The 24340-nt window shown below is 51.0% G+C and overlaps 1 protein-coding gene across 6 annotated transcripts in view; it reads left to right on the forward strand.

The window, feature by feature from the left end:
• The window catches only part of THADA (THADA armadillo repeat containing), a 1526823-nt gene that overhangs the window by 62917 nt on the left and 1439566 nt on the right, over positions 1-24340 (forward strand). For all 6 annotated transcript variants that reach the window (XM_085612787.1, XM_085612792.1, XM_085612789.1 and 3 more), the window contains one exon: positions 4111-4205. In XM_085612787.1, coding sequence (XP_085468913.1) covers positions 4111-4205 — 95 coding nt within the window. The remainder of the gene's footprint in view (positions 1-4110; positions 4206-24340) is intronic.

The raw sequence follows: 24340 nt of genomic DNA on the forward strand, positions 1-24340 counted from the left end.
TTGAATGACATACATAGTGATCATTGAGAGTGCCCCTCAGTTTCTAGAGGTCAAGATGCTCCATGGAATCTCCTCGTTAAGTCCTGATCTGTCAGATGACAGTCTCAGGACCCAACGTTGTTCCAAACGGAACAGGGCATCCTTCGTCATGCCAGGGTGTGCTTCAAGAATGCACCAATCAAAGGAGTCGGGAGGATGGTGACTTTCTTTGTAATGGGTGGTCATTCTTGTGTTGGTCTTAGCACATCTGAAAGTGCTTCTATGTTCCATCATGCGGAGCTTCACCTGTCTTGTCGTCATCCCTATATAGATAAGGTTACAAGGGCAACGCATCAAATAAACACAGTTGGTTGTATTACAGTTCGTGTGTTTTTTCAAATGCCACAAAAAGTTGTTCGGAAGGTTCAGTTGTTTTGTGACCTTGGTTTGGGAACAAACAGAACACGAACCGCAAGGAAAATTTCCCTGTACTGGTGGTAGATGCCAAAGAGTGTTCTGTGTTGTGTCGCGGCGTTGTTTAGGTCTGGTATGTATCAACATATCTTTTATGTTGTTGGTCCTCTTAAAAATTACCCAGTAGTGTCTGCCCTCCCATTAAGCTTTATTCTAGATTCAAATATTTATATGAACTTTACTTGAATATTTAGGCGCACGTTTTCAGAGTTGAGGGCAGCGATGATAGCCGGCCTGCACATGCGTACTGCCAGTTGATAAAAAGGTCCATGTAGTAACTTTCTGCGCTCAAGTAGCATTGTGGACAAATGCAGAGTAAAGTCTCTATTCCAGTGCCACACAGTCAGCATTCTGAGGACTCTGCTTTTTTGTGAAGAAGTGTGGCTCAATGGTTAGAGCGGCAGACCCTGAAGCAGAGTTCTGGCCCGGGACCAGAGTTCAATCCCCCGCCTCGGCGGGTCTTGGATTCAATTTCCTCGGACCTGATAATTCTCGCCTCGGTGCCTATTCTAATCATGGGTCCCACGCTGCAACTCTGGGCAATAGCTTGCTTAATCTCCACAACGGCCCCAGCAGCGCTGGGATGCCTGGCCTCACCATGGGGGTGCCCAGGAGTGGACATTTCACAGGGAAAGGCCAGGAAGGGTTCCTCAGCGGTATGAGTAAAAGCGCCAGGAGACCCCCCGTTGGGGGTGGCAGTGCGCTATACAAGTACATACACATTTACATTTACATTTTAACCAAACAGAGGAATGGTCCAAAGTTGGTTGAATTCCTAGACAAAGGCACATCAACTTAAGCTTAATATTAAATGGATAGCCAAGATCAAAATATGATTGTGGTTATCAAAGGTAATAGGAGTTTATCAGTTGGCAAGCATGAGATCGTCTCACTAGTATCGCTTTATATTCTTGCACTGAAAATTATCTTGTTACTTTATTTAGTATCCTTTTGAACTCGCCAGCTGCTACTTATGTGGTCCAAAGTTTAGTAACTTGATGCGGCGTTAGGGTGTCCTGTAAAAAGCAACTAAATGAAGGGTTTGAATTCTGCTTATTTATTTATACCAGACAAATGCTGCAAGTGTGTGTCTCAGCTGATTTAAATCCATAGCACATCATCATGAAGGATGTTTTTGAGGCCAAAGTGTTTTATTAGTCTTCGCTCTCATCGTAGCTGCGCAGATGAGGAAATATTTGAGAGCTTGAAGACTGATCGGTAGACATTTGCTATTAGGTGGTCTGATAACCTTGCAGCCTTTCCAACATTTACTTCACACCCGTATGCGAATGTGAGGAGCAGTTTTTCTGCCATGACCTTCAGAAAGGGCCCCAGAATAGGGTCCTTCAGTGATTTTTTTACAAGTGTGCAAAAACCTAAAATCAGAGAAGCTGACTTAGATTTCATTAAATCCATGTGTGGGCAAAAGACACCTCTTCAATCAGAAATCACCCCAGGTATTTGTAGTTTCATTCGATGGTTAGTTGGATCCCCATCTATGCTCCATGATACTGTTGTTTTGAAGTTTTACTGAATTTCACTATCTTTGCTTTCTTATAATTAATTTCAAGTTTACACCATTTTGTGAAGCAGAGAAGGGCATCCAAAAACCTCTGCAGCCCCACAGATGTCTTACTCATCAGAAGTAAAATTTATGCTTAAAGAATGTGGGTAAGGGGACGTACCCCTAGTCTGGGATGGTGCGCATTTTATGAGGTCTAGTTCCATGTACAGACTTGATATATAGATGATAAACAACATTTGGGCTAGTACACAACCTTGCTTTAGACCGATCATGGTGTACATTTTCTCGGACAGCTTTGCGCCATCTCCCAGCTTAACATGAATCCAAGTGTTAGTGTGAAGGAGCTGGATGGCTCTCATAATTTTTAGGGGAATCCCCATACTGATACATTTCTGCCAAAGACAACTTCGTAGAACCTTTTCGAATGCTGCCTTAAAGTCAATGAAACATGCATAAAGTGTCGGTTTTGCTTTAAAGGCTTTTTCCATGTAAAGGGTTGGGGCTGCCAAGTTTCAAAGTGTACTCTGGCCTGCTCTGAAACCAGTTTGATTCCATGGGATGGATGCCTGTCTGTCTACCCTTGTCTGTAGATCTTGTAGTACTAGACTTGCATAGTACTTGGCTTCAGTGTTTAATAGTGCGAATAATGTTTAATTTGCTGGATCACTTCTGTCACCCCATTTAAAGATTGGTTAAATTATTGATCCTTTCCATGAGTTAAGTACTGCCTGTTGAAAGTGGACTGCACTGTAAAGTGAGTTTCATTTTTTTGCCTGGTGCTCGGGTGATACCTTTAATAGGGCTGTTGGTAGCCCATTAGGTCCTGGTTCTCCATCCGTTCTGCTGTTTCTTATTATTGACTCAATGGAGCTTGAGTTTTACTCTACTGTAACTTTTTCGTCAGTTGTTCTAAGAGAGTTTTGTAAGGTTATTTATTAATTGTGTGGAAAGAGTAGTATCTCATCACAAATACATCTTACTGGAAAATTGAAAAAGATATGCAAGCTGAAGTCGAGAGTAGGAATATAGTATGTTTATATACAGGGAAATTGGCAGCCTTATTGGACTGATGATGGTTAGCAACGCCCAGTCATGGGTGCATAGTAAAGCCTGTTATGTGACAATTATTTTCTAAAAATAGTAATATCATGTCACAGTTGCACCTTATTAGATAAGTGAAAAAATATACAAGGATATTTGGATTGATCTTATCACAAAAATGATAAAGGATCTCATGAAGCAAGTGAAGGTACTATTGGTCACCAAAGCACTCCAATTAGAAAATGTTATAAAATATTAATAGAAGGCTAGCAAACATAATCATCTGAGAAAGAACACATTGTAACTCATCATAGTTGATGTCATGATACCGAATATTGATTGGATGAAAAACCAACCCTCGCTACGGGCAATAATAAAGATTCTCAAGTGTTGGTGTTAAATAGGGAAGTGAATAAACTTGACCCCATCCCATAATGTAATTCATTCCTTTTATATGTGTGCCTAGTCTAAACAACCAGCATTATACGCTTATATATATGGTGTGGTTCTCTCTTTAGGCAATTTTTTGGATGACTGTCCATCATAAATTATCCTAAATATTCCTCATGTCTTTATATTAGATTAAATAGATTTAGTACTAAACTTTCCCGATTTGATGTTACTCTAATGTTCAATAATGTAGGACTTTATTTAGCGGTGGTCATCCCTATGCATCACAAATTGGATGGACATGAGATTAAATAGACCACTAGTTCGGTGTTTCAGGAGATTAATGGAGTTATGTAAGGAAGCCATTGCTTCAGACATCTGGTCAAACAGAGAGAGATGCTCTAATCAGCTGTAGAAGAAAACGTCCAGAAAATGGTGGCTTGAAAATCATCAAAGTAGCAATAATGCCCTCATTATTAGTTAGTAGTTGTAGGTTAATCCGATCTTTGGACCCCCGTCCCTTCTAGCCCACTGCTGCATGTCTACATATTGTAACATATTACAAACTTTATAAATTAGTAATGAAATGTAAAGAAAGGGCCGCATTTTGGTGTGTTCCTGAGTAGCTTGCATGCAACATTGCTTTATGATGGTTATTTTTTTGATTATCTAAACCTGTCCTTTGTTCCAAAATTCCATAGTGTTCGCAGATGCAGAAGGGAAAAATCTGGCGTCTTTGTTGCTGCGAAGTTTGGAGCTGACTGATGGAGTTGAGCAAATTCACTGTATCAAACTAGTAAGTTACTCATTAGTTAAAAAATTCTAGTCTAGGGTCCCACCACATTACTGATGCCTTCTTTTTATTGGGATGTTTTATATCCAGTTTATTTATTATCATAATAAAACTGCTCCACATGCATTACATTCTTCTCACAGGTTATATGCTTTTTAGTGCCTCCAGCATGGATCTTTGAGAACAGTTTTGGAGACCTCTTTCAGCCATCAACAAGACTAGATCACCCTATGCCATGCAGCTCTTTCCTAGCTTCCAATCTGGCTCATACAGCACTGTCCCAGGGCTCACTGAGATTCACCCCTTTCCTTGTTGTTGTTGGAAAGTTCAGCTTCCCCCTCACAGAGATAGATGTACCCATATGTATTCCCTCTGGATAGAAGGGTATCAAATGAAAGTGCCATCCTGCTCTCCTCAGAGAAGAGGCTCAGCTTTATTTTCCAGGACACTCTTTCGCACCACGGATACTCTAGAAGGCCCTAATTGAAAGTTGCAGATTTCTGTTATCAGCCTTTGTCTTCCAGATACTCCCAACAGCACAAACAATGGCTAGTCCTAGTTCTGCTTTGAGCAGAGAGTGTGTTACTCAAGTGTTGATCTTTTCTTCTGATATTCATCGTATTGTTCTAACTCTAAAATTACCTGAAATAAAAAAAGAAAAGAGGCTGCCTCTTATTATAAGTCTTTACGGGTGGCACATTCACAGAAGAGGGCCTTTGAAGGGTTACCTCTAGCTTATTTAGGTCCCTAATAATAAATATATGGATTCTCTCCCACATCCAGTTTATCCTCAGTACTAGCTGTTATGTTAGGAAAACTTATGGATTGGACAAACACCCAAGGGTTTATTGGTGCTGTGACAATCCGGAGGGAAAAGAAAGAGGATTTAGGCTAATCAAAAGCTTTCTCTCTTTTTTTTTAATTTATAAAGAATACAAAAGACAGCCGAGCAGTGTTTTCACATATTGACAAATACAATATCATCCAGAGGTGGGTGGGGAAGCAGGTCCCTGTCAGGAGGGGGAGGGGGGCATAGTGTACCTCTGATGCCAGAGATAAGGGAGGTGAGACCAAAAACGTCCCCCTCACTCATACATCGTATTATCATGTAGAGTGTGTGCATAACAGAGGGGCACCCTCCGTACCCAAGTCCATCGCTGCGATTAAGCAAGGGGGTCACCAACAACCTCAACCCGACCCAGTCCCTGTGTCCTGTCGGGTAATGTGCATGAGACTGATACACCCTCCCCCTCACTCTCACTAGTCGCATCCGTGTCACCTTCCTCACTGCTCCCATCCCTCACCTTCCCCTTATCTTGTTGCCCATCATTGCCTCCAAGTACATCCAGCATACTCGACCACATCTCAATGCCCCTCTCTGCATGTTCATCTGTACGTATCTTCTTTAGTCTATGTCCCTTGGCTGCCGCCCACTCCCTCAGGTCTGCTTTCCACTTAAGGAGCGTCGGGAGTATGGGGCTAGCTAATAGTAGGCCAAGCTGGGCAAACTAATAACGCATTTTTCTACCCTTCTGGGGGAGGGGGTTGTAGCAAACCCAATAGACAATGATGGATTGAGGTCTCCACAGCTTCTTTTGCTTGAACCGAGGGATCCTCATCTTGTTGGCAAAAGTGGGTCTTAGAGGTCGAGGAGGAACATGCCTTTTAATTCTACTTGCTACAAAGGCTGGAGCCTTGTCAAGAATGGATTTGTAAATATAACAAGCCGTTTCAAAAAGAGCTCTCTGTTTGACGTGGAACCAGTGAAGCTTCATTTAGGCAGGAGAGATATGTGCATGTTTATGCATTTTACAGATGTTGCTTGCTCCTGTATTTTGAATTATTTGAAATCTGTGTAAAGAAGTTGCAGGGAGACCCGAATACAGAGAGTTTGCATAGTCCAAGCAGGACACAATGACTGCTGCAATAGGCACTTTCAAAGCCCCAGATGACAGAAAAGGAGCAGCCCTCCTAATGGATGTCAACAAGCCAAAGCACTTTGCCATGACTGCCTTGATCTGGTGGTTCATGGACAGTTGGTTGTCTACCACGATATCCAGTCTCTTGGTAGAGGTTGCGGGAGTTAGTGCCCATCCAGTTTCAAATGAACTCCAGGGTAGGTTGACATTCTTGCAGGAATTGGGCAGTACTCTCAAGCCTGAAGATGAGCTGAGAGTCATCGGTGTAGTTGTAGAATCTACAACCACGACAAGCCAGGGCTAAGATCAGTATGCTGATGTAAACATTAAACAGCAAAGGAGATAATGATGAGCTCTGGGTGTGGCCCTCAGATAATATGGGTCTTTGAATAAGAAAACAGGCCGAGCTACACTTTGCGTGTGGCCTCCTAGAAAGGAAAATATCCAACTTAGATCATGTCCTGATAGACCAACTGCCTTCTGACTATTCAGCAGAATCGCCTGATCGACAAAATCTAGACGAACAAGTGCAGACACACGTCCCGAATTCAACTCCCATTGTAGATCATCGAGGACAGAAAACATCACTGCTTCAGTACTGGGGACTGGACGGAAACCAGCCAACAGTGGATGAAGAAAGTTGGATGAATAATGGAACCTGCTTAGCTTCTGCATAACAAAACTTTCTAAAACTTTGGCTGCATAGGGGAGAAATGAAATGGAGTGATACTGTTTTCAGCAGCTTGGCATCGTCGCCTGGTTTCTTCAGCAAGGTAAATATCACAGCAGCTTTAAATATGTCCGGGACAATGCCCTGAACGAGTGATTTATTCAAAAGGTCTAAAGGATGGTTGGCTGTTATGACGGACAGAGCTCGCATAATAGCAGGAGGGCATGGATCCAGTGGGGAGCTAGATTTCACCTTATGCATGAAAGAAATTAGGGTCTTATGCTGGAGAAACTGTATCAATGAGTGAGAATTAATGGTGCCACAGTCCACATGCTCCCCATGTTGTTGAGGCAGAGAAGTGGTTGGAATGCTATACATAATTGATTTATTTTCCTGCTCAAAAAGTGATCGAGTGCATTGCACCAGTTTTGGGAGGGTTTTATCTCTCAGGTTACTTGCTTGGAGCGAGCGAGTTTGTTTAATATCTTAAAAGTTTTCTTTTGTTTATTTTCTGCTAAATTAACGTGGTTAGAATGAAAAAAAAAGATTTAGTGGTGAGGAACAAACTTTTAAACTTCCTCAAACCCTAATGAGAACATAGTCTTTCTAAGGTGCCGTAGCTCTTACATCTGAAAGAGTTATAGTTTCCTTACCTTAGAATTACCGCCAGGCATCAGACTTGATCCGGAGAAATTTTTTCGTAGCAGTACCCCTGGGTGTCGGTAGGTGGCGACTGTTGCCTCCGTGTTTGTCGTCGGCGTCGTGATCGCCGTGATGACGTCGCGGTATCTACTTAGACGCCGCCCCTGCATGGTGACGTCAGTTCTTTCTTTTTCCTCGCCAGACAGCGCAGATCCGGAGAGAGTGGTACCCTTAGTCACTTTTTGGCTAACTATTTTTCGACTTTTGTCGACTTCTTTTCGAGTCATGTTGACTCCTGGTGCACGTAGGGATGTCACGTCGGATCGGCTTCAAGGCTTGTGACGCCTGTCACAAATTGATGTCGGTTATGGACCCTCACCTTGTGTACCTGTGGTGTCTGGAGCGCGACCACGACCCAAAGTCGTGCTCCGACTGTCAGGCCATGAACCCGAAGTCTTTGCTGGAGCGGTCCTGAAAGCTTCTGGAGGCCCGGCAGTCTGCCCGGGCCGCTCGAGATCCCGGTCGGGTGGGAAGTCGCGAGACCAGTCTCAGAGTCATCACCACCACTCATCTTTGAAGTAGTCATCTTCGGGTAAGTCGAAGCACAAAAAGAAGGCGAAGAAGCACCGTCGCTCTTTGTGTTCTCCCATCCGTCGGCCGATGCGACACGGGATGCTGATGGTGGTCGTCCTGCAGCGAAGCCTGCTAGGTCGGTTCCGAGCTTCCCTCCCTTCCCGGGAGCCGGAGCGACACTTGCCCAACTTTGTAGTTTTTACAAAGCCCATCATTCCATCTTTGGGCAGCCCGACTCCACCAGGGGGGCCTTCAGGCCCCGGCAACTCAGCTGTGGGTTCTAGGCCTTCAAACCCGGCGGCTCCAGCTCCGGTGCTGCAGGTCCCCCAGGGATCCAGACCTGGATTGGCACCGGTCGACCTTACAGCACCTCCTCCTGCGTAGAATCCACTAACGACACCTCCCCCTCCCCCTTCCAACACCAGTTGTGTCCCCAGCTGGCATCGATCCCGGCCTCCACCGTGACCTGGATAGGGGGCCGGACCGACGTCGAACGATGCCGGATCCGACTCCGACTGGTACTTTTGTACCACTGTTCTATCCTGGCATTCTCTATCGCCCTGACTGGCAGCCAGAAGAGGGTGAGGAAGACTGGGTGGGGTCTGTTGACCCTCTAGCAGACCAGTTGAGTGAACCGGACTGGACAGAGGAGTTGGGTGAGGCCAGTGGTCTGGATACCTCCCCAGACCTTGGCATGCTTTCTCCCCCTACCGTGACTACGGAGGAGGGAGCCTCTTGCGCTGTGGTGTTGCGTGGGGCGGCTGAGGCCTTGAACCTTGAGCTTCCTCCTTGGTGATCTGGACTAACCTCCTGACCGGGGTGCTTCAACTGGCAGAGGCCTCTTTGGAGCCCCTGCTGCCGTTCAAAGAGCCCCTCACGGACATCCTTGTGGGCACTTGGTACAAGCCCAGCAATGGGCCCCTGTGGATAGGATGAGTGCCTGATGCCACCGCCTGACCCCGGGCAACCCCATTTTCCTCTCCCAACCCCTAGCCCTGAGAGCTTGGTGGTCCAAGCCTCAACTTCCAAGGGCACGTTCCCTACTGCTCCGCCAGATAGGGAATCCAAGAAGCTGGATCATCTTGGGAAGAAAATGTTTTCTTCCGCCAGCTTAGGACTGCGGTCGGTGGACACTGCATGTCTCTTGGGCCGTTACACCCACTCTGTGTGGGATACAGTCACGCAGGTGCTGCCACAGTGCCCGGAGGAGGCCTGGCCCATTCTCTCCCGTTCAGTGGCTGAGGGTAGAGATGCAGCCAAGTTTGCCATACGATGTGGGCTGGACACCGCCGATTCGCCAGGCAGGACGATTTCAACGTTGGTAGCCCCGAGACACCACGCCTGGCTGAGGTCTACTGGCTTCTCGGGTGATGTCCAGTCAGCACTTTTGGGCATGCCATTTGATGGCCATCACTTGTTTGGTGACAAAGTGAACAACACGCTCGAGCGCTTTAAGAATTCTAGGGCTATGGCCAGGTCCTTGGGTCTCGCTACCACCTCTCGCCCTGCGCAGTCTGCTTTTCGCCCCTTTCGTGGCTACGGAAGAGGTGCCCCACCATGTTCCACCCAGAGCCACAGACCTGCGCAAGCTGCCCAGCCTCTGCGCGGCCGGAGACGTGGGACCCAGCGTCGAGGGTCTGGGGGCCAGTGGGCGGGCCAGTCCACCAGTGCCCCCTCTGGAGCAGCCTCCAAACCTTCCAAGTCCGACCTTCCAGGGCCACCAGTTGCCAGTGGGAGGCAGGATCAGCCATCACCTCCTTACTGGCTCAACATCACGTCGGACAGGTGAGTATTGCAAATAGTCCAAAGGGGCTACTTCCTCCCCTTCAGGACTTCACCTCTATCCATGTCACCCACAGTCCATCGCATGTCGTAGGATCATCTGACTCTTCTACATCAGGAAGTTACGGCTCTCTTGGCCAAAGGAGCCATCGAGTGAGTCCCTCTGCCAGAAGTAGGTCGTGGTTGTTATTCCCACTACTTCTTGGTACCCAAGAAGGACAAAGGCCTGCGTCCTATCTTGGATCTCCTGGATGTCAACCGCTTCCCCTGGAATGTTGACACTAGCTCAGGTCCTGTCTGCCCTCGACCCTGGAGACTGGATGGTAGCGTTGGACTTGAAGGACGCCTATTTTCACATCCCTGTCCTGCCTGCCCATCAGCATTACCTACGGTTCACGGTAGGCCACAAGCATTTCCAGTTTACCGTGCTCCCCTTTGGCCTCACCAGCGCCCCTCGGGTGTTCACGAAAGTGATGGCGGTGGTTGCAGCTCATCTGCGGAGATCAGGGGTTCCAGTCTTCTCCTATCTCGACGACTGGCTGCTGAAGGCGAGTTGGCCCCAGGCTGTCGTCTCTAACCTCCCAGACTATGGCGGACCTGCTGCTTTGGCTGGGGTTCACTATCAATGTGCCGAAGTCAAACCTGATTCCCTCTCAGAAGCTCCTTTTTATCGGGCCGGTTCTGGATACAGCGCATTTTTGGGCTTATCCTCCCGAGCAGCGAGTCTGGGTTATTCAGGCAATGATTCCGATCTTTCAGCTTCTGGCCCTGGTTTTGGTCAGAATGACCCTGAGGCTGCTGGGCCTCATGGCTTCCTGCATCCTGCTGGTGGATCATGCAAGGTGGCATATGCCGGCTCTGCAGTGGAATCTGAAGTTCCAGTGGGCACAGCATCAGGGGTATCTCTCCAATTGCGCCCAGATCTCGGAGGGCGCTGCACACTTATTGCAGTGGTGGCTAACGAACCAGGATTGGGTCACCGACAGATCCCTCTCCCTTCCCCAACTAGAGTTCACAGTGGTGACCGATGCATCACTTCTGGGATTGGGCGGCCACATGGGGGGAGGCAGAGATCAGAGGCCTCTGGTCTCCGGCGGAGTCCGGGTTCCACATCAACCTTCTGGAGATCCTGGAGATTTGTCTTGCACTGAAGGCATTCCTTCTCTCTGTTCGGGGAAGAGTAGTGCAGGTGTTTATGAGCAACACCACCACCATGTGCTACTGCAACAAACAGGGCGGGGTGGGGTCGTGGACCCTATGTCAAGAGGCTCTCTGCCTTTGGACATGGCTGGAATGCTAGGGCATGTCTGATTGATCAACACCTGGCAGGTTCTCTGAACGCCATGGCGGACAAACTCAGCCGCAGGTGCATGATGGATCACAAATGGCGTCTTCACTCAGAGGTGGTGCAAGGTCTCTTTCAGCAGTAGGGAGAGCCTTGGTTAGATCTGTTCGCCACCGAAGAGAACGCGCAATGTCAGCAGTTCTGCACGTTGGAATTTCCAAGGTGGCACTCGCTCAGCCACACTTTTCGTCGCTAGTGGAGTTGTGGTCTTCTATATGCCTTTCCGCCTATACCGCTTCTGCCCAGAGTGCTGAAGAAGATCAAGCGCGACCGGGCCCAAGTCATTATTGTGGCTCCGGATTGGGCACGAAGAGTCTGGTATCCCGAGCTATTGCACATTGCCGTCAATCCTCCGATAAGACTGCCTCTTTGGGAGGATCTTCTGTCGCAGCAGCAGGGGACGGTCCTCCACCCAAACCTGTCCAGCCTCCACCTCCTTGCATGGAGATTGAACGGCAACAGTTGACAGCTTTCGACCTTCCTCCCAAAGTCTATAATGTAATCTTGGCTGCCATGCATCGCTCAACTAAAATGGTATTCGGCTGTAGATGGAACAAACTTGTGGCATGGTGCACAGTAAAGGCGTGGATCCCCTTTCTGCTCCTCTATCAGAGGTTCTCCTCTTCCTTTGCCCAGCAGGGCTCTGCTCTAGGCACCTTCAAAGGCTATCTTTCGGCCATTTCGGCCTTTCTTCGGTTTCTTGATCAGCCTTCTATTTTCAAGTCCCCTATTGTAAATGGGTTTCTTTTTTTGATAATCAATTTTATTAGCATTTATAAAACCAAAGACATATGAAGACAGCCAAGGAATGTACAATACAGCAAAGTCCATCATAAGCAGACAGCAGGAGGCGCGAACCAAGGAGACCGCCCTTAAACACAATGGTTCATACAAGGGGAAAGAGCAGCCATGTAAAGGGAAAACAAACACAAAATTCAAAACAGTAGGTTTAACCATTTGCCCCATACCTTCTCCAACTTTTCAGGACACCCTCTTAACTCAAAAAGGGGTTCTTCTTGGGCCGCGCACCAATCCACCCCTCTGCGCCATTTACGAACAGTAGGAGGCTTGGCTTGAGACCAGGCCGCGGCTATATCCCATTTGGCTACCGCCACCGCCGTACCCAGGAAACGCTTTTCAGCTCGAGAGCCGTCCAAGCCGCCGAAGACTCCTAGGAGGAGGCGTAGGGGATCGTGGGGGACCTGCCAGCCCAAAGTGTGTGTAAGTTCAGACTCTATTCCCGTCCAGAAGGAGGTGAGACCAGGACATTGCCAGACCATGTGGTAGAAATAGGCAGGCGCGTGGCCCCAACGGGTACAGTCTGGTAAGGGGCGCAGACCCGCCTTATGTAGACGTACCGGGGCTAGGTATGCCGTGTGAAGGTAATATAGTTGAATGAGGCATAGTTTAGAGGAGGTTGTTAGAGTTTTGAGAGCCATTAGGGTGTCTCGCCAGTCTGCTTCTTCCAGGGGACCCAGCCAACCCTCCCAGCGAGCTCGCAGCGCATCTAAAGTGGCAGGGCCGTTGTTCACCAGTGAACGATAGATCCGCGATACTCCCCCTTTTCCAAGGTCGCCCATCATGACCTGCCCCTCGAGCAGGTTAAATTCGGGGAGTGAGGTATCTGATGAAACATGTGTATGGAGGGCGTTGTGGAGTTGCAGATATTTGTAAAATTGTGTAGGGTAAAGGGAGTTGCTCTGTTGCAGGTCAGAGAAGGCCCGGATATGATCACCAACTCAGACATCCCCAAGGAGTGTAATCCCAGCCTGGTCCCATTGTTAAAACCCTCGGAGAGACGATACTTTGAGCAGCCATGTGCCGTGCCACAGAGGTGTGTGTTGGGTGAGTTTCGTGTCCCATTGTGTGTAGCGCAGGGCCGAGCCCCAGGCCGTTAGGACCACTCTGGTAATGGGCGGGATAGTCTGTGGGATCGGGGACCCGTACAGGTAGGCCTGAAGCTGAGGGAAGTCAATAGTTCTGAGCTCGGTCCGGTAGGCCGGGTCAGACCAGCCCCCAGCAAACCAGTCATGGATGACAATAAGCCGGGTGGCCAGGTAGTAGAGGTGGAGGTTGGTCATCCCCATACCCCCATCAAAGGGAGGTATCCGGCAACGGGTTAGGGCCATACGTGGTCTGCCGCTCCCCCACAGAACCTTGGTAATTACCCCATCAAGCTCTCGAAACCAGCTACCCGGGAGATGAAAAGTGATGTTCTGTAGAAAGTATAAAAAGCGGGAAAGAATCATCATTTTAAAAAGTGCCCCTCTGCCTAGGGGGTTAAGCGGGAGGGACTACCAATGCTTTAGATCGGATTTGACTTTTGTGACCAGGGGTGTGAGATTGAGAGCCCACTCCAGTTCAGGGAGCAGGGTTATCCAGCTCCCCAGATATTTAAACGATTGTCTTCATAGGGGGATAGTAGACTGCCAGTCGAAGCAGGCTCGCGAGAGGTGAAGGGGGACCAAAGTGGATTTTGTCAGGTTGAGCCACAGACCCGAGACCTCCTCAACGGTCCGAAGCACCTCCAGACAGCGTGGGCCGGAGTTCAGCCAAGAAAAGCAGAACGTCATCCGCGTATAGAGCAATTTTGTCAGTCTGGTGGGAGTCTCAAGACCACCCTCGGATCCTTGGATCAGTGCGTATGAGGCATTCCAACGGCTCCATCGCCAGTGCGAATAAAAGTGGTGAAAGGGGACATCCCTGGCGGGTGCCTCTTCGGATGGGGAACGCCTCTGAGAAGGCACCGTTAGTCAGGACCCTTGCCTGAGGGCTCGAGTACAGGACCTGGATGAAGCGCCAAAAGTGGGGGCCGAAGCCCATCTCGGCCAGAACATCCCCCAAGTAGGACCAGTCGACCGTATCGAAAGCCTTCTCTAAGTCAATTAGTAGCAGGGCCAGGTAGGGGGTGAGCCGGTGGCCATGGGCCAGGGCCAGATGGAGGCGGCGTATGCAGTGGCCAGTGCCAAGGGCAGGCATAAAGCCACATTGATCCGGGTAGATCAAGTCATGCAGCAAGGGACGAAGACATTGAGCTAGGACTGTAGCAAAGATTTTCATTTCTGTGTTAATAGAAGAGATCGGGCGGTAGTCCGCGCAAGAGAGAGGGTGGCTGAGTCTTCGGGATGACCACAATAGTGGCTAGGTCAGTCTCCGGAGGGAATGACCCCGTTTTTACCATGTGTTGGAAGAGATCAGTGAGGTGAGGAACCAACAAGTCCCGATACGCCGCATAGTATTCTTGCGGAAAGCCATCAGGCCCTGGCGTCTTCCCGGAATGTAATAAGGAAATAGCGCCTTGGGTCTCCTCCGAAGTGAAGGGAAGGTCAAGGTCTGTCGAGTCGGACTGAGTGAGGCAGGTGAGTCGGACCTCCGCTCGTTCCAATAGGCCGGCCAAAAATGTTGCATGGGGTCGAGCCGAGTAAAGCTGGGCATAGTAGCCCGCAAAGGCTTGGGCAATGGCTGACGAGGTACAATGGTGGGTACCGGTATCGTCTCGGACTTCAGGGATAATTCTATTAGCTCTGGGATAGGATATGAAGCAGTTTATCGTTCTTGTCGCCCCATCTGTAGACACGGGCCACAGAAGAGCGCCATAGCGTCTTAGCCGAATCAAGGGAAATCTGGTGGATCTCTTCACGAAGCAGCGCATGTTCTCTGTCCGAGTGGGCATCCTCCGTATTACCAGAAGCCTTTTCCAGCCATTTGGCTTGGGCTTCAAGCTGAGTCAAGCGAGCTGTTTGTTCCGCCCGTTTCGAGAGGACTAGGCCTCTAGCCACCCCTCGTATGGTGGCCTTACCGGCTTCCCACAGTGTGCCCACGGAGGGGACCGAACCCTTATTAGTCAAAATATATTGTCTCAACTCTACCTCAAGCGCATCTCTGATCCCTGCATCCTGCAAAAACCATGCATTGAACCGCCTGACCGAGCGCGCCCCTCCGGAAGAAGCACCTAGGCAGAGAGAAATAGCGGAGTGGTATGAAATTCCCTGTGGGAGAATGGAAACACCGGAGACCAGTTGGCAGTCGGTGGCGGGAAGAAGAAGCAGGTCAATATGGCAGTGGGTATGGTGAGCCGCAGAGGTGTGAGTGTATTGTTTCTCGGGGGTGCAAGAGTCTCCAAGCATCACAGAGCCCAAGTGCGGATGACCAGTCCGATAATCGTTTTGAAGAGGTGAGGCGTGAAGAGGAGGGATTCGCCGTGGCATCGAGGGTCGGCTGTAGTACTGCGTTAAAGTCCCCCCCCCCCCCCCCCCCCCCACCGATTATGGTGCGGCCGTGATGCAGGGCAGAGATCACCCGTGTAAGGTGATGGAAGGTAGAGGGTCGCGTGGCAGGGGGAATATATACTGAAAGGAAGTTAAAGACCTTTCCCTCAAGTCTACTGGAGAGGGACACGTAGTGTCCCTGTGTGTCAGTCGACACGTGTAGAGGTGTGAAGGGGAGCCCATGCCGAATCAGTATAGCCACCCCTCGGGAGCCCCACGTGAAACCCGAGTGCCAGACCCTGTCGAACCCATACCAGGCAAGGAAAGAGCATTGGGTTCTCAGTAGGTGTGTCTCCTGCAGGAGGAGGACGTCGGGGGGGATTGGCGCTGAGCACTCCTAAGGACGGCAGTGCGTTTAATGCTGTCTAACAATCCATTGACGTTCCATGACTGGATATGGAGGGACATACCTTGCTTGCGCAGCTGGGGAGTGGTTGGCTGGGGGAGGTCTAGGCCTCGGACGAGAGGACGCAACATTGCCAAGAGAGAAGGACGGGGCTGATGCCTGGCAGTGTACTCCCTGTTGTTGAAGATGGGGCATGTGTGCAATGGGCTGTCGTGAAAAACAACAGCAACAACATAAACAAAACTGTATATGGTGACTCAAACAGAGTCAAAATGAACAAAGAGCGGAGGGCAACCGCCCCCCCCCTCCCCGAACTCCTCCCAACACCCCCCACCCTATACTTCCAAACCCGAAGCATCTGTCGCCCAGAACAAAAACAGGAAGCTATCCTAAAACGGTTAGCAGGGCAAGTTGTGGCGATGGTGATGGACCACTCCATATAGTCGGATAACACAATGACAACAGTTGAATATCACTGCCTCAAGCCCCATGAGTTCCGAATCAGCTCCACTTCTTTGGGGCCTCCCGATCAGAGTCCAGCGTCATCCCCGGACTCCCGGAGCGCCAGGCTCCGATACAGATCTGAGTCAGAGAGAGCAGGGCGCAATGACAAAGTAGGATCCTGCTCGTGGGTCAGATTTATCAGAGAACTGGCCCGGCCGTGGTGTTCCAAGTTCGGAGGGACTTCAGAGGAGATCAGTACTTGGGAGTCAGCCCCGGGCGATCGTGAGTGGTTGTGCCTCTGCTGCTGTTTGGGAGGAGAAGGATGCGGTCGGGAAGGGCCCGACAGGGGAGGGGGTAGGCAGATTGGACTCTCAGAGGCCGCTCCTCCGTGAGCCATGTCCAAGCCACCTGTGGGGTGTCGAAAAAGATTGCCTTGTCCTGGAAGATCACTCTGAGGCGGGCCGGGAAGAGGAGCTCATAGCGCAAGCCCAAATTACAGAGTTTTTGTTTAACATCTGCGTACGTGCGACGCTGGGCCTGAACGTCCCTCGTGTAATCTGGGAAGATCATTATGGTACTGTCCTGATATTTTAAGGGACCGTGGGTTCGAGCTTCTCTCAGGATAGCATCTCTGTCTCGGAAATTGAGGATCCGGATGATAACAGGGCGAGGAGGGGCCCCGGTGGGAGGCTTGGCTGTCAGAGAGCGGTGTGCGTGCTCGATTGTGAACCACGGCGAGAGGGCTTCTTTGGGTATCCACGACCTGACCCATGTCTCACCGAAGGTGTCCGCATGCCCCTGTTCAACATTCTCGGGAAAACCTATGAGGCGCAGTTTGCTCCGCCTCGAGAGATTCTCTGCGTCATCCGCCCGGCGGTGCAGCTCCGAGGTCTGAGTTTGCAGCAGGCCACCTGCGTTGTCAACTGGTTCAGGTTGTCTTCAGCGGTAGAGAGACGCGGCTCCGCTTCCGACAATCACGGCGTAGCATTGCGGAGGTCCTGGCGGATAAGGGCCACGTCAACCCGCACCTCGCCGATCTTGCTCTCCTCGGAGGCCTGAGAGGTGCCAATCGCCTGCAGGATAGTCGAGAGGTCCCCCAGCCAGGGAGGGGCCACCGAACGCCCCCCTCGCCGGGCTTCGGTTGGCAGTGGTGTATTGATCCATTTTAGTTTGAGTTCACGTTGCCGGTGTTTTCGGGGCACAGTCTCTGCCCATTTTCGCTGTGAGGATTGGATCCGGATATCCCTCAAAGGTAGATGAAAGGTTCGTAGGCAGATGGCCTCCGCCTGTCTGAAGGATGGGGGCAGCCCCGGAGAGCAACGGTCCAGAGGTGAGGATGGAGCCAAATAGTCTAAGAGCAGACCTGGATGTCCCACCTGGCCGGGGTGCCAAGCAGCGGGAGTGCCAAGGGAGGTCAGTAAAGGAGGTCCTGCCGCCCGATGAGTGCGGCCGATGTAGGACGGAGACTACAACCCTCCAAGGCACCCCGCGCCACCCGACTCGTGCGGCCGAATTCAAGCGGGGACTCCCACTCCGGGCGTGCATCCGGGTCAAGGCATGGAGCGGAGGGCCCCGGGTATGCCGAGGTGGGCTTTGTGGGCAGGAGGCAGGGGCCCATAGCACTCCCAGTCGCAGGGGGTCCGCTCACCAGCCGGGAAGGAGCAGGAGGGGTAAGACCAGGCGTCTGCAACTGGATGAGATCATGCGGGGGAGGAGGGGGGCAAACAGGCCTGGAACCCCACCAAACCTGTCCCCAACGGCCAGCACTCACTCACCGCCCCGATGCAGACAACGACCACCAGGCCTGGAGCAGGAAACAGGAGGCTCCGCAGGCCGTCTCCGCAGCATCCGCATATGCCAGGAAGCTCCAGGCGCACCAGAGACCAGGGCACGGGCCACCGGTGGGGCAGCAGCTGCCGGGGGGGTCTCACACTCCCAGGCCCCAGGAACACCAGACAGCCAGACAAAGAGGATCCGCTCCGCGAATCCGGACCCAGGCGGTTGAAGAGTCGTGCACCCGGAGCCCCGGGCCGTCTTCAGCAGCAATCAGAGGGCCAGGCCAGGGTCGGGCCCGAGCCAGTCAGCGTTGAGCGGGCCTTGCAGTCACGCTGTCTCTCCCCGCCGCCCGACCCAGCGGCCGACACCACTCCGCCGGAGGGATGATTCAGCACCACACTCCCCACCCCACAGGCTGGACCATGAGTGACAGCGCACGGCCAGGTAGGGGGGGGGATGGGCGGTCACTCACCCAGGTCGCACGGTGCGCAGCGCGGCTGATGAGGCAGATGCCGAATGCAGGGTGCACGCCAGTGGTGATGCATTGCGGGCTGCCAGTCCCGCGACAGGGAGGGCGGCAGGGAAGCTCGAAGCTGGGCCCTCAGGTCCGGGAGCCAGGCGCCGCCATGTTGGGATGTCAAAGGCCGGCGCCCTGGCCAATTCAACTCACCACAGACCGTTCTGCTCGGGAAGCAGTTCAACAGGGACCCCTCACTTCCGCAGGGACACTTAGGAGGCCGTGGGGTGCAGCAGGGGCATCGATGGCAGTGGATTCCAGCGCAAATGACGGAGGGGTCCAGGGCTCTATCAAAGTGCAACTGCATTCTTGACGCTTTGGCCACGCCCCCCGTAAATGGGTTTCTTAACTGCGTTACTTACTTCTTTCTTCCTATTTCTTTCGTAATGCCCCAGTGGTACTTGAACCTGGTTCTTACGTACCTCAAGTATGCTCCTTTGGAGCTATTACATATTTGTCCTCCCAGACTTTTGACTCTCATTACTGTTTTTCTGGTTGCCATCACCTCTGCTCACAGGGTGAGTGAGCTTAAGGCTCTTTCTTCTAAACCTCCTTCGAACTCAACCTTCTTTCCTTCCCAAAGTGGTTGCCTCTTTCCACATAGGACAGACCGTCACTTTGCCCACCTTCTTCCTGTCTCCGCATCCTTCCAAGGAGGAAGAGACTCCACTGTCTGGATCCAAAACTTGCGCTCTCTTTTTATCTGGATTGCACAAATCCATTCCGGGTGGATAATCAACTCTTTGTTGGCTAAGTGGGCTCCAAGAAAGGTCGGTCTGTGTCCACACCCACATTAAGAGAAGAGCCACATTTTTAGAAGTTCACAGAAGGCCAAATGATTGGATTCCCTGTGTAATCGAAGTGGAAGAGTATTCCACCTCCTGGCAGCATTGTAAGAAAACAGGCGGCCACCACTTCTAGCCTTGTTGATCCTGGGAACTACGGCAAGATGAAGGTCGTCCAAACACAGGCGTCTATTCGCGAGGTAAGGCAGGATAATGGAGCGATTGATGGACGGTCCCTTCCCTGCTAGCGTCTTGTGGACAATACACATGGCCTTAAAATTAACTCTCTCCTGAATAGGGAGCCAGTGAAGAAATTTCAGGGCTGGTTTCGCTGATTGCCGGTTCGGAATCCTAAAAAGCATCCGAGCTGCGCAATTTTGCACCATTTGGAGTTTTGTGTTGATAGCACACGAGGTTCCTAAATAGAGAACATTCCCGTAGTCCAGGCGAGAAAGAATGAGAGCCTGGACCATAAGCCTTCTTGCAAGGAAGGGGAGAAGCGGGAGGACTTTCCGAAGCATCCTTAGGATGCCGTAGCAGGAAGCCGCCACATTCCGCGCGTGTACCTTAAAGCTCATATCTCGGTCGAGCCAGATACCTAGGTTTTTCATCTGGGTCTTGGGAGGAGGAACGGATCCTAGACAGGCTGGCCACATTACTTCTGCTTTAAAAAAGGAGGGATTCCCTAGAAGCATAATCTCGGTTTTATCTCCATTCATTTTCAAATATGAATGATCCATCCACTTGGCTACCTCCTCCAAACCAGGAAGAAACCAAAAGAGGAATTGTCAGAATGGTTCAGTGCCACGACAAGTTGAGTGTCTTTTGCGTAGGTCCCTATATGAAGCACAATCATCCACTAGCTGGCTCATATAAACATTGAATAGGGTGGGACTCAAGGACGATCCCTGCGGAACCCCGCAGTGGAGAGGCATCCCTTTTGAGATGGTATCACCCTCCTAAACCTGGAAGGACCTATCTTCCAAGAATTATTGTAGCCATACTATAGCTTCCCCAGGCACCCCCAAATTTCTAAGTCTATTGACCAAAATTTGGTGGTTGACGGTGTCGAAGGCTGCACTGAGGTCCAAAAGGATAACAACAGTGGTGCCTCAAGCGTCCAGAATCTTCTTGGACTCTTCGACTACTGCTAAGGGGGCAGTTTCTGTTTCCTGTAGTGCTTGAAAGCCAGTCTGTGAGGGGTGGAGAAGATTGTGGGACTCCAATTAACATGTTTATCCACAATTTTACTGATTCCTGGGAGAAGCGAGATGGGGCGATAGTTTCCCAGGAGATCAGGGTCAAGACTAGGCTTTTTTAACAACGCCTTCACTATAGCACTTTTCCATGAAGGGGGAAATACTCCAGAAGAAATGGAGGCATTAATCAGCTCCAATATAATAGGGGAGACAGTTCTGGTCCCTTTCTTCAGAATATTAGGTCTCTAGGCGACCCACACTTCACGAGTGCCGAGATGGTTTTGAACGACTCAGGGTCCATCAAGGGAATTACCTCCAAGTAGTGTTCCCTGCTCTGAGGGCATTATCCATTGTTTGATCATTGCTATGGCAATCTGCAAGGGGAAATGACGTATAAATGACTTGAATTTTTTCATAAAAGTAATCTGCCAGATTATTACAACGTAAGCCGGTAGCATCAGATGTGGCTGGAGATGTGGGGGCTCTAAGCAGTTTTTCCAAAATGCGAAAACTTTCGCGAGGGGAACTAGCTACCTAGGAAATTCTTTCTTCATAATATAAGGCCTGGGCCAGTTTGTTTTCTGCTTTATACATTTTAATGGCCTCTCTATATTCCAATTTGTTGATTGAGGAGACATCCTTTCTCCAAATTCTTTCGAGTTTCTTACATCTTTGTTTTAGCTCATGGAGCTTGGGAGAATACCATGCCGTTCTATTGGTCCCAGCTTTAATCTGAGTCCATTTTTTCGGGAGAACCCGGTCTAGTGAACTCTCCATCCATTTATAAAAAATTTCATTAGCAACAATGGGATCTAGGTCAGGGATCGGCTTAGTATTTTCTAAGGCCAAAATCCACTGTTCTAAAGGGAGTTTAGACCAAAGACGTGACCGGATTCTAACCAGCCTGGTAGGTGGAGTGGCACAAGTGGAGGTCCAGATAAACTGAATAAGAAAGTGATCGGACCAGGGCACTGGAATGGGGTCTCTTCCTGCTAATTCATCCATGTTGGAGAAAATGGGATCTAGTAGGTTATGTTATGTTAAAACCATTTATAAAGCGCACAGCTGCCCCGGTGAAGGGGCGTCCCGGCGCTGACAGCAGTTTCCAAGAGGAAGTCCGGTTATGCCATGGGAAAAAGAAAAGTCTTGATAGCCTTCCGGAAGGATATCAAAGAGTCTAAGCTGCGGATTTTCAGGGGGAGAGAATTCCACAGCTTAGCAGCAAGAAAACGGAAGGACCTGCCACCTGCTCTGGTTCGCTTAACTCGGGGGACAGAAGCCAAAACCAGTTTGGATGATCGCAGTAGGCGGGCCGGAACATAGGGAGTAATCAGGCCCGACAGAATCTCAGGTGTGGAAGACTTTAAAATTTTAAAAGTAAGATATAAAGTTTTGAATTCAACTCTTTTTAAAATAGGGAGCCAATGAAGGCGGCGGACAGCGTCCGTACCAGAGCACGTTCTTGAGAGTCCAAGTAAAACTCGAGCAGCTGTGTTTTGAACGCGCTGCAGACGGTTCAATTCCGCTTTATTGACTCCTAGGTGGCCTTTCACATTGGTCGGATTAATCACCTTTTGTTTAAACTGATAGGTTGCAAGGTCATTAATTATCTCTGCTGCGGCCACATGTGAGGGGTCATCAAAGTGAAGGTTAAAATCACCTAATAGAGGAGGAGCCTAGCGCGCAACCAAGATGGCCGCGTAGGTGCGAGGCTCCCGAGGACCTCCGCAACCTCCTACGATTATCCTGAAATTATCCTGTCCTGGATGAGGGGACTATGTTGGTGAACCCGAGCTGAGGTGGCACCCGTTTTACGCTTCCGAATCGGACCTCGGACACCGGAGTGAGCACCGATTGAGGTTTGCGGCCTTCCCCTCGCCGGACCCCGGATTTGCGCTGTGGGGTGATCCAGTGACAAAGTGAACAACAGCGGCAGGCAGGGCCGGGCGACTCGCGTACCCCGCACTTTCGCTTTCGCTTTCGCACCACCTTGTCGTTTCTGCGAGGTTGGGTCGCGGAGCCCTTGGTGTTGGTGTGGTGTGGCCTTGCTGGGAGATTCTGCCTGCCTGCCGGCTGTGATCCACCCCGCTGCTCTGAGGGGGCCCCCCCGGAGCTCGTGGCCCTGCTTTCCTGCCCTACACGACGTGGCTGGTGCGACTGGGAGACTGGTGGCCATGGCCACGAAACAAGATGGAGACCGGGCAAAGACCAAATCGACCCGGCGTGGCGCCGTCCATCAGGCCAACAGTATGGACCGCTATACCCTCCAGAAGGGATCTCCCGATGGACCGCGCAAGTCCCCTGAGAGCCCTCCTGATGCCCCAGACCTGCCCGCAGATCTGACTCTGCGAGATGTCATGGGCGCCATTGCCGAGATGAAGGCCTCGGTGGGCCAGCGGTTTGATACACTGGCGCAGAAGATTGACTCGGTCCTTGTGGATGTTGGCCTGGTGAGGGCCGATCTTTCCAAAACCAACGACCGAGTAGATTCTTTGGCCCACACCGCATCGGGCCTAACGACAGATGTGGCGGCCTTGCAAACAGAGGTGCGCCGGCTTAGTCAGGCGAGTGCGCTTATGGATCGACGCCTGGAGGACTCCGAGAGTCGGGCACGGAGGAACAACGTCCGCATTATTGGGGTGCCCGAGGGACGCGAGGAGGCGGCGGCGGATCTCTTTGTGGAGGACCTGATTGCTACCCATCTCCAGCCACGGGGGCTGAGCAAATACTTCGCTGTGGAGAGGGCCCACAGGGTTCCCGGGGGAAGGCCGAAGGTCGGAGCCCCTCCGAGACCTCTCATCGCCCGGATTTTCAATTTTCGGGATAGAGACGCTATCCTGCAAGCCTCCAGACTGCATGGACCGGTCAAGCTTGACAATATGGAGGTTAATTTTTATCCTGATTTCACCCCAGCGGTCCAGAAGCAAAGACTGAGCTTCCTAGGCGTCAAACGCCGTCTTCGGGACCTAAACCTCAAATACGCCATGCTTTTCCCAGCCAAGCTGCGTGTGGAGGTGGATGGTCGCACTCACTTCTTTGATCGTCCCGAAGCGGCCGGGGACTGGCTGGATACTCTGCCCGGGGATCGTGATCGGGGGGGCGGGGGGGGGGCGGCGGGGGGAGACGGCACGCTGGATCGGGACTGAGGATCTAATATTGGGCCTCACTCTGGACGAAAATGTTGCCACTTTTGATTCTGCGTCAGTTTTTGTAAGTTCCCCTCCTATGGAGGTTGTGTTGGGTCTATTGGGGGTTCTCCCTCCTCCTCTAGGGGGTTTAGTTAGTCTAACTATATATGGGGCGACAGGCACACTGCACGTTGGGGGGGCTGTTTGGGCTCATGCAGGGGTGCAGGGAGGGGGGAGTTCTGTTGGGGTGGGTGGGTAGGGATGGGGTGTTGTTCGTTTTTATCACAAGGCAAACGTATTTTTGTGTTGGTTCTAAAGTGCTCTCCGGGGGACGAATGATGGCTTCTGTACATGATGGGGGGTAGGGAACTAACTTTGTTGTCTTGGAATGTGAATGGACTGGGGGACAGGATCAAACGGGGTGTGGTCCTGCAGTTTTTGAAGCGAATCTTGCCCGATGTAGTCTTTCTGCAGGAGACACACCTTATTGGCAACTCCTTCTGCGCCATGAATCGGCGTGGCTATCGCCTAGTGGCTCACTCGGGCTTCACGTCTGGCTCAAGGGGTGTGGGCATCATGGTGAAGAACTCGCTCCCGTTGGAGCTTGATGAGGTGCTCCACGATGACAGGGGACGTTACACGGTCTTGGTGGGAAGATTGGAGGGCAAAGTGGTTGTTTTTGTGTCAGTATACATCCCACCGGGGCTGCAGTCGACCACCTTTGCGGACCTTGGGCGCCTTCTC

The sequence above is a fragment of the Triturus cristatus genome, chromosome 6 (assembly GCF_964204655.1).
Source record: "Triturus cristatus chromosome 6, aTriCri1.1, whole genome shotgun sequence".
NCBI classification, from domain to species: Eukaryota; Metazoa; Chordata; class Amphibia; order Caudata; family Salamandridae; genus Triturus; species Triturus cristatus.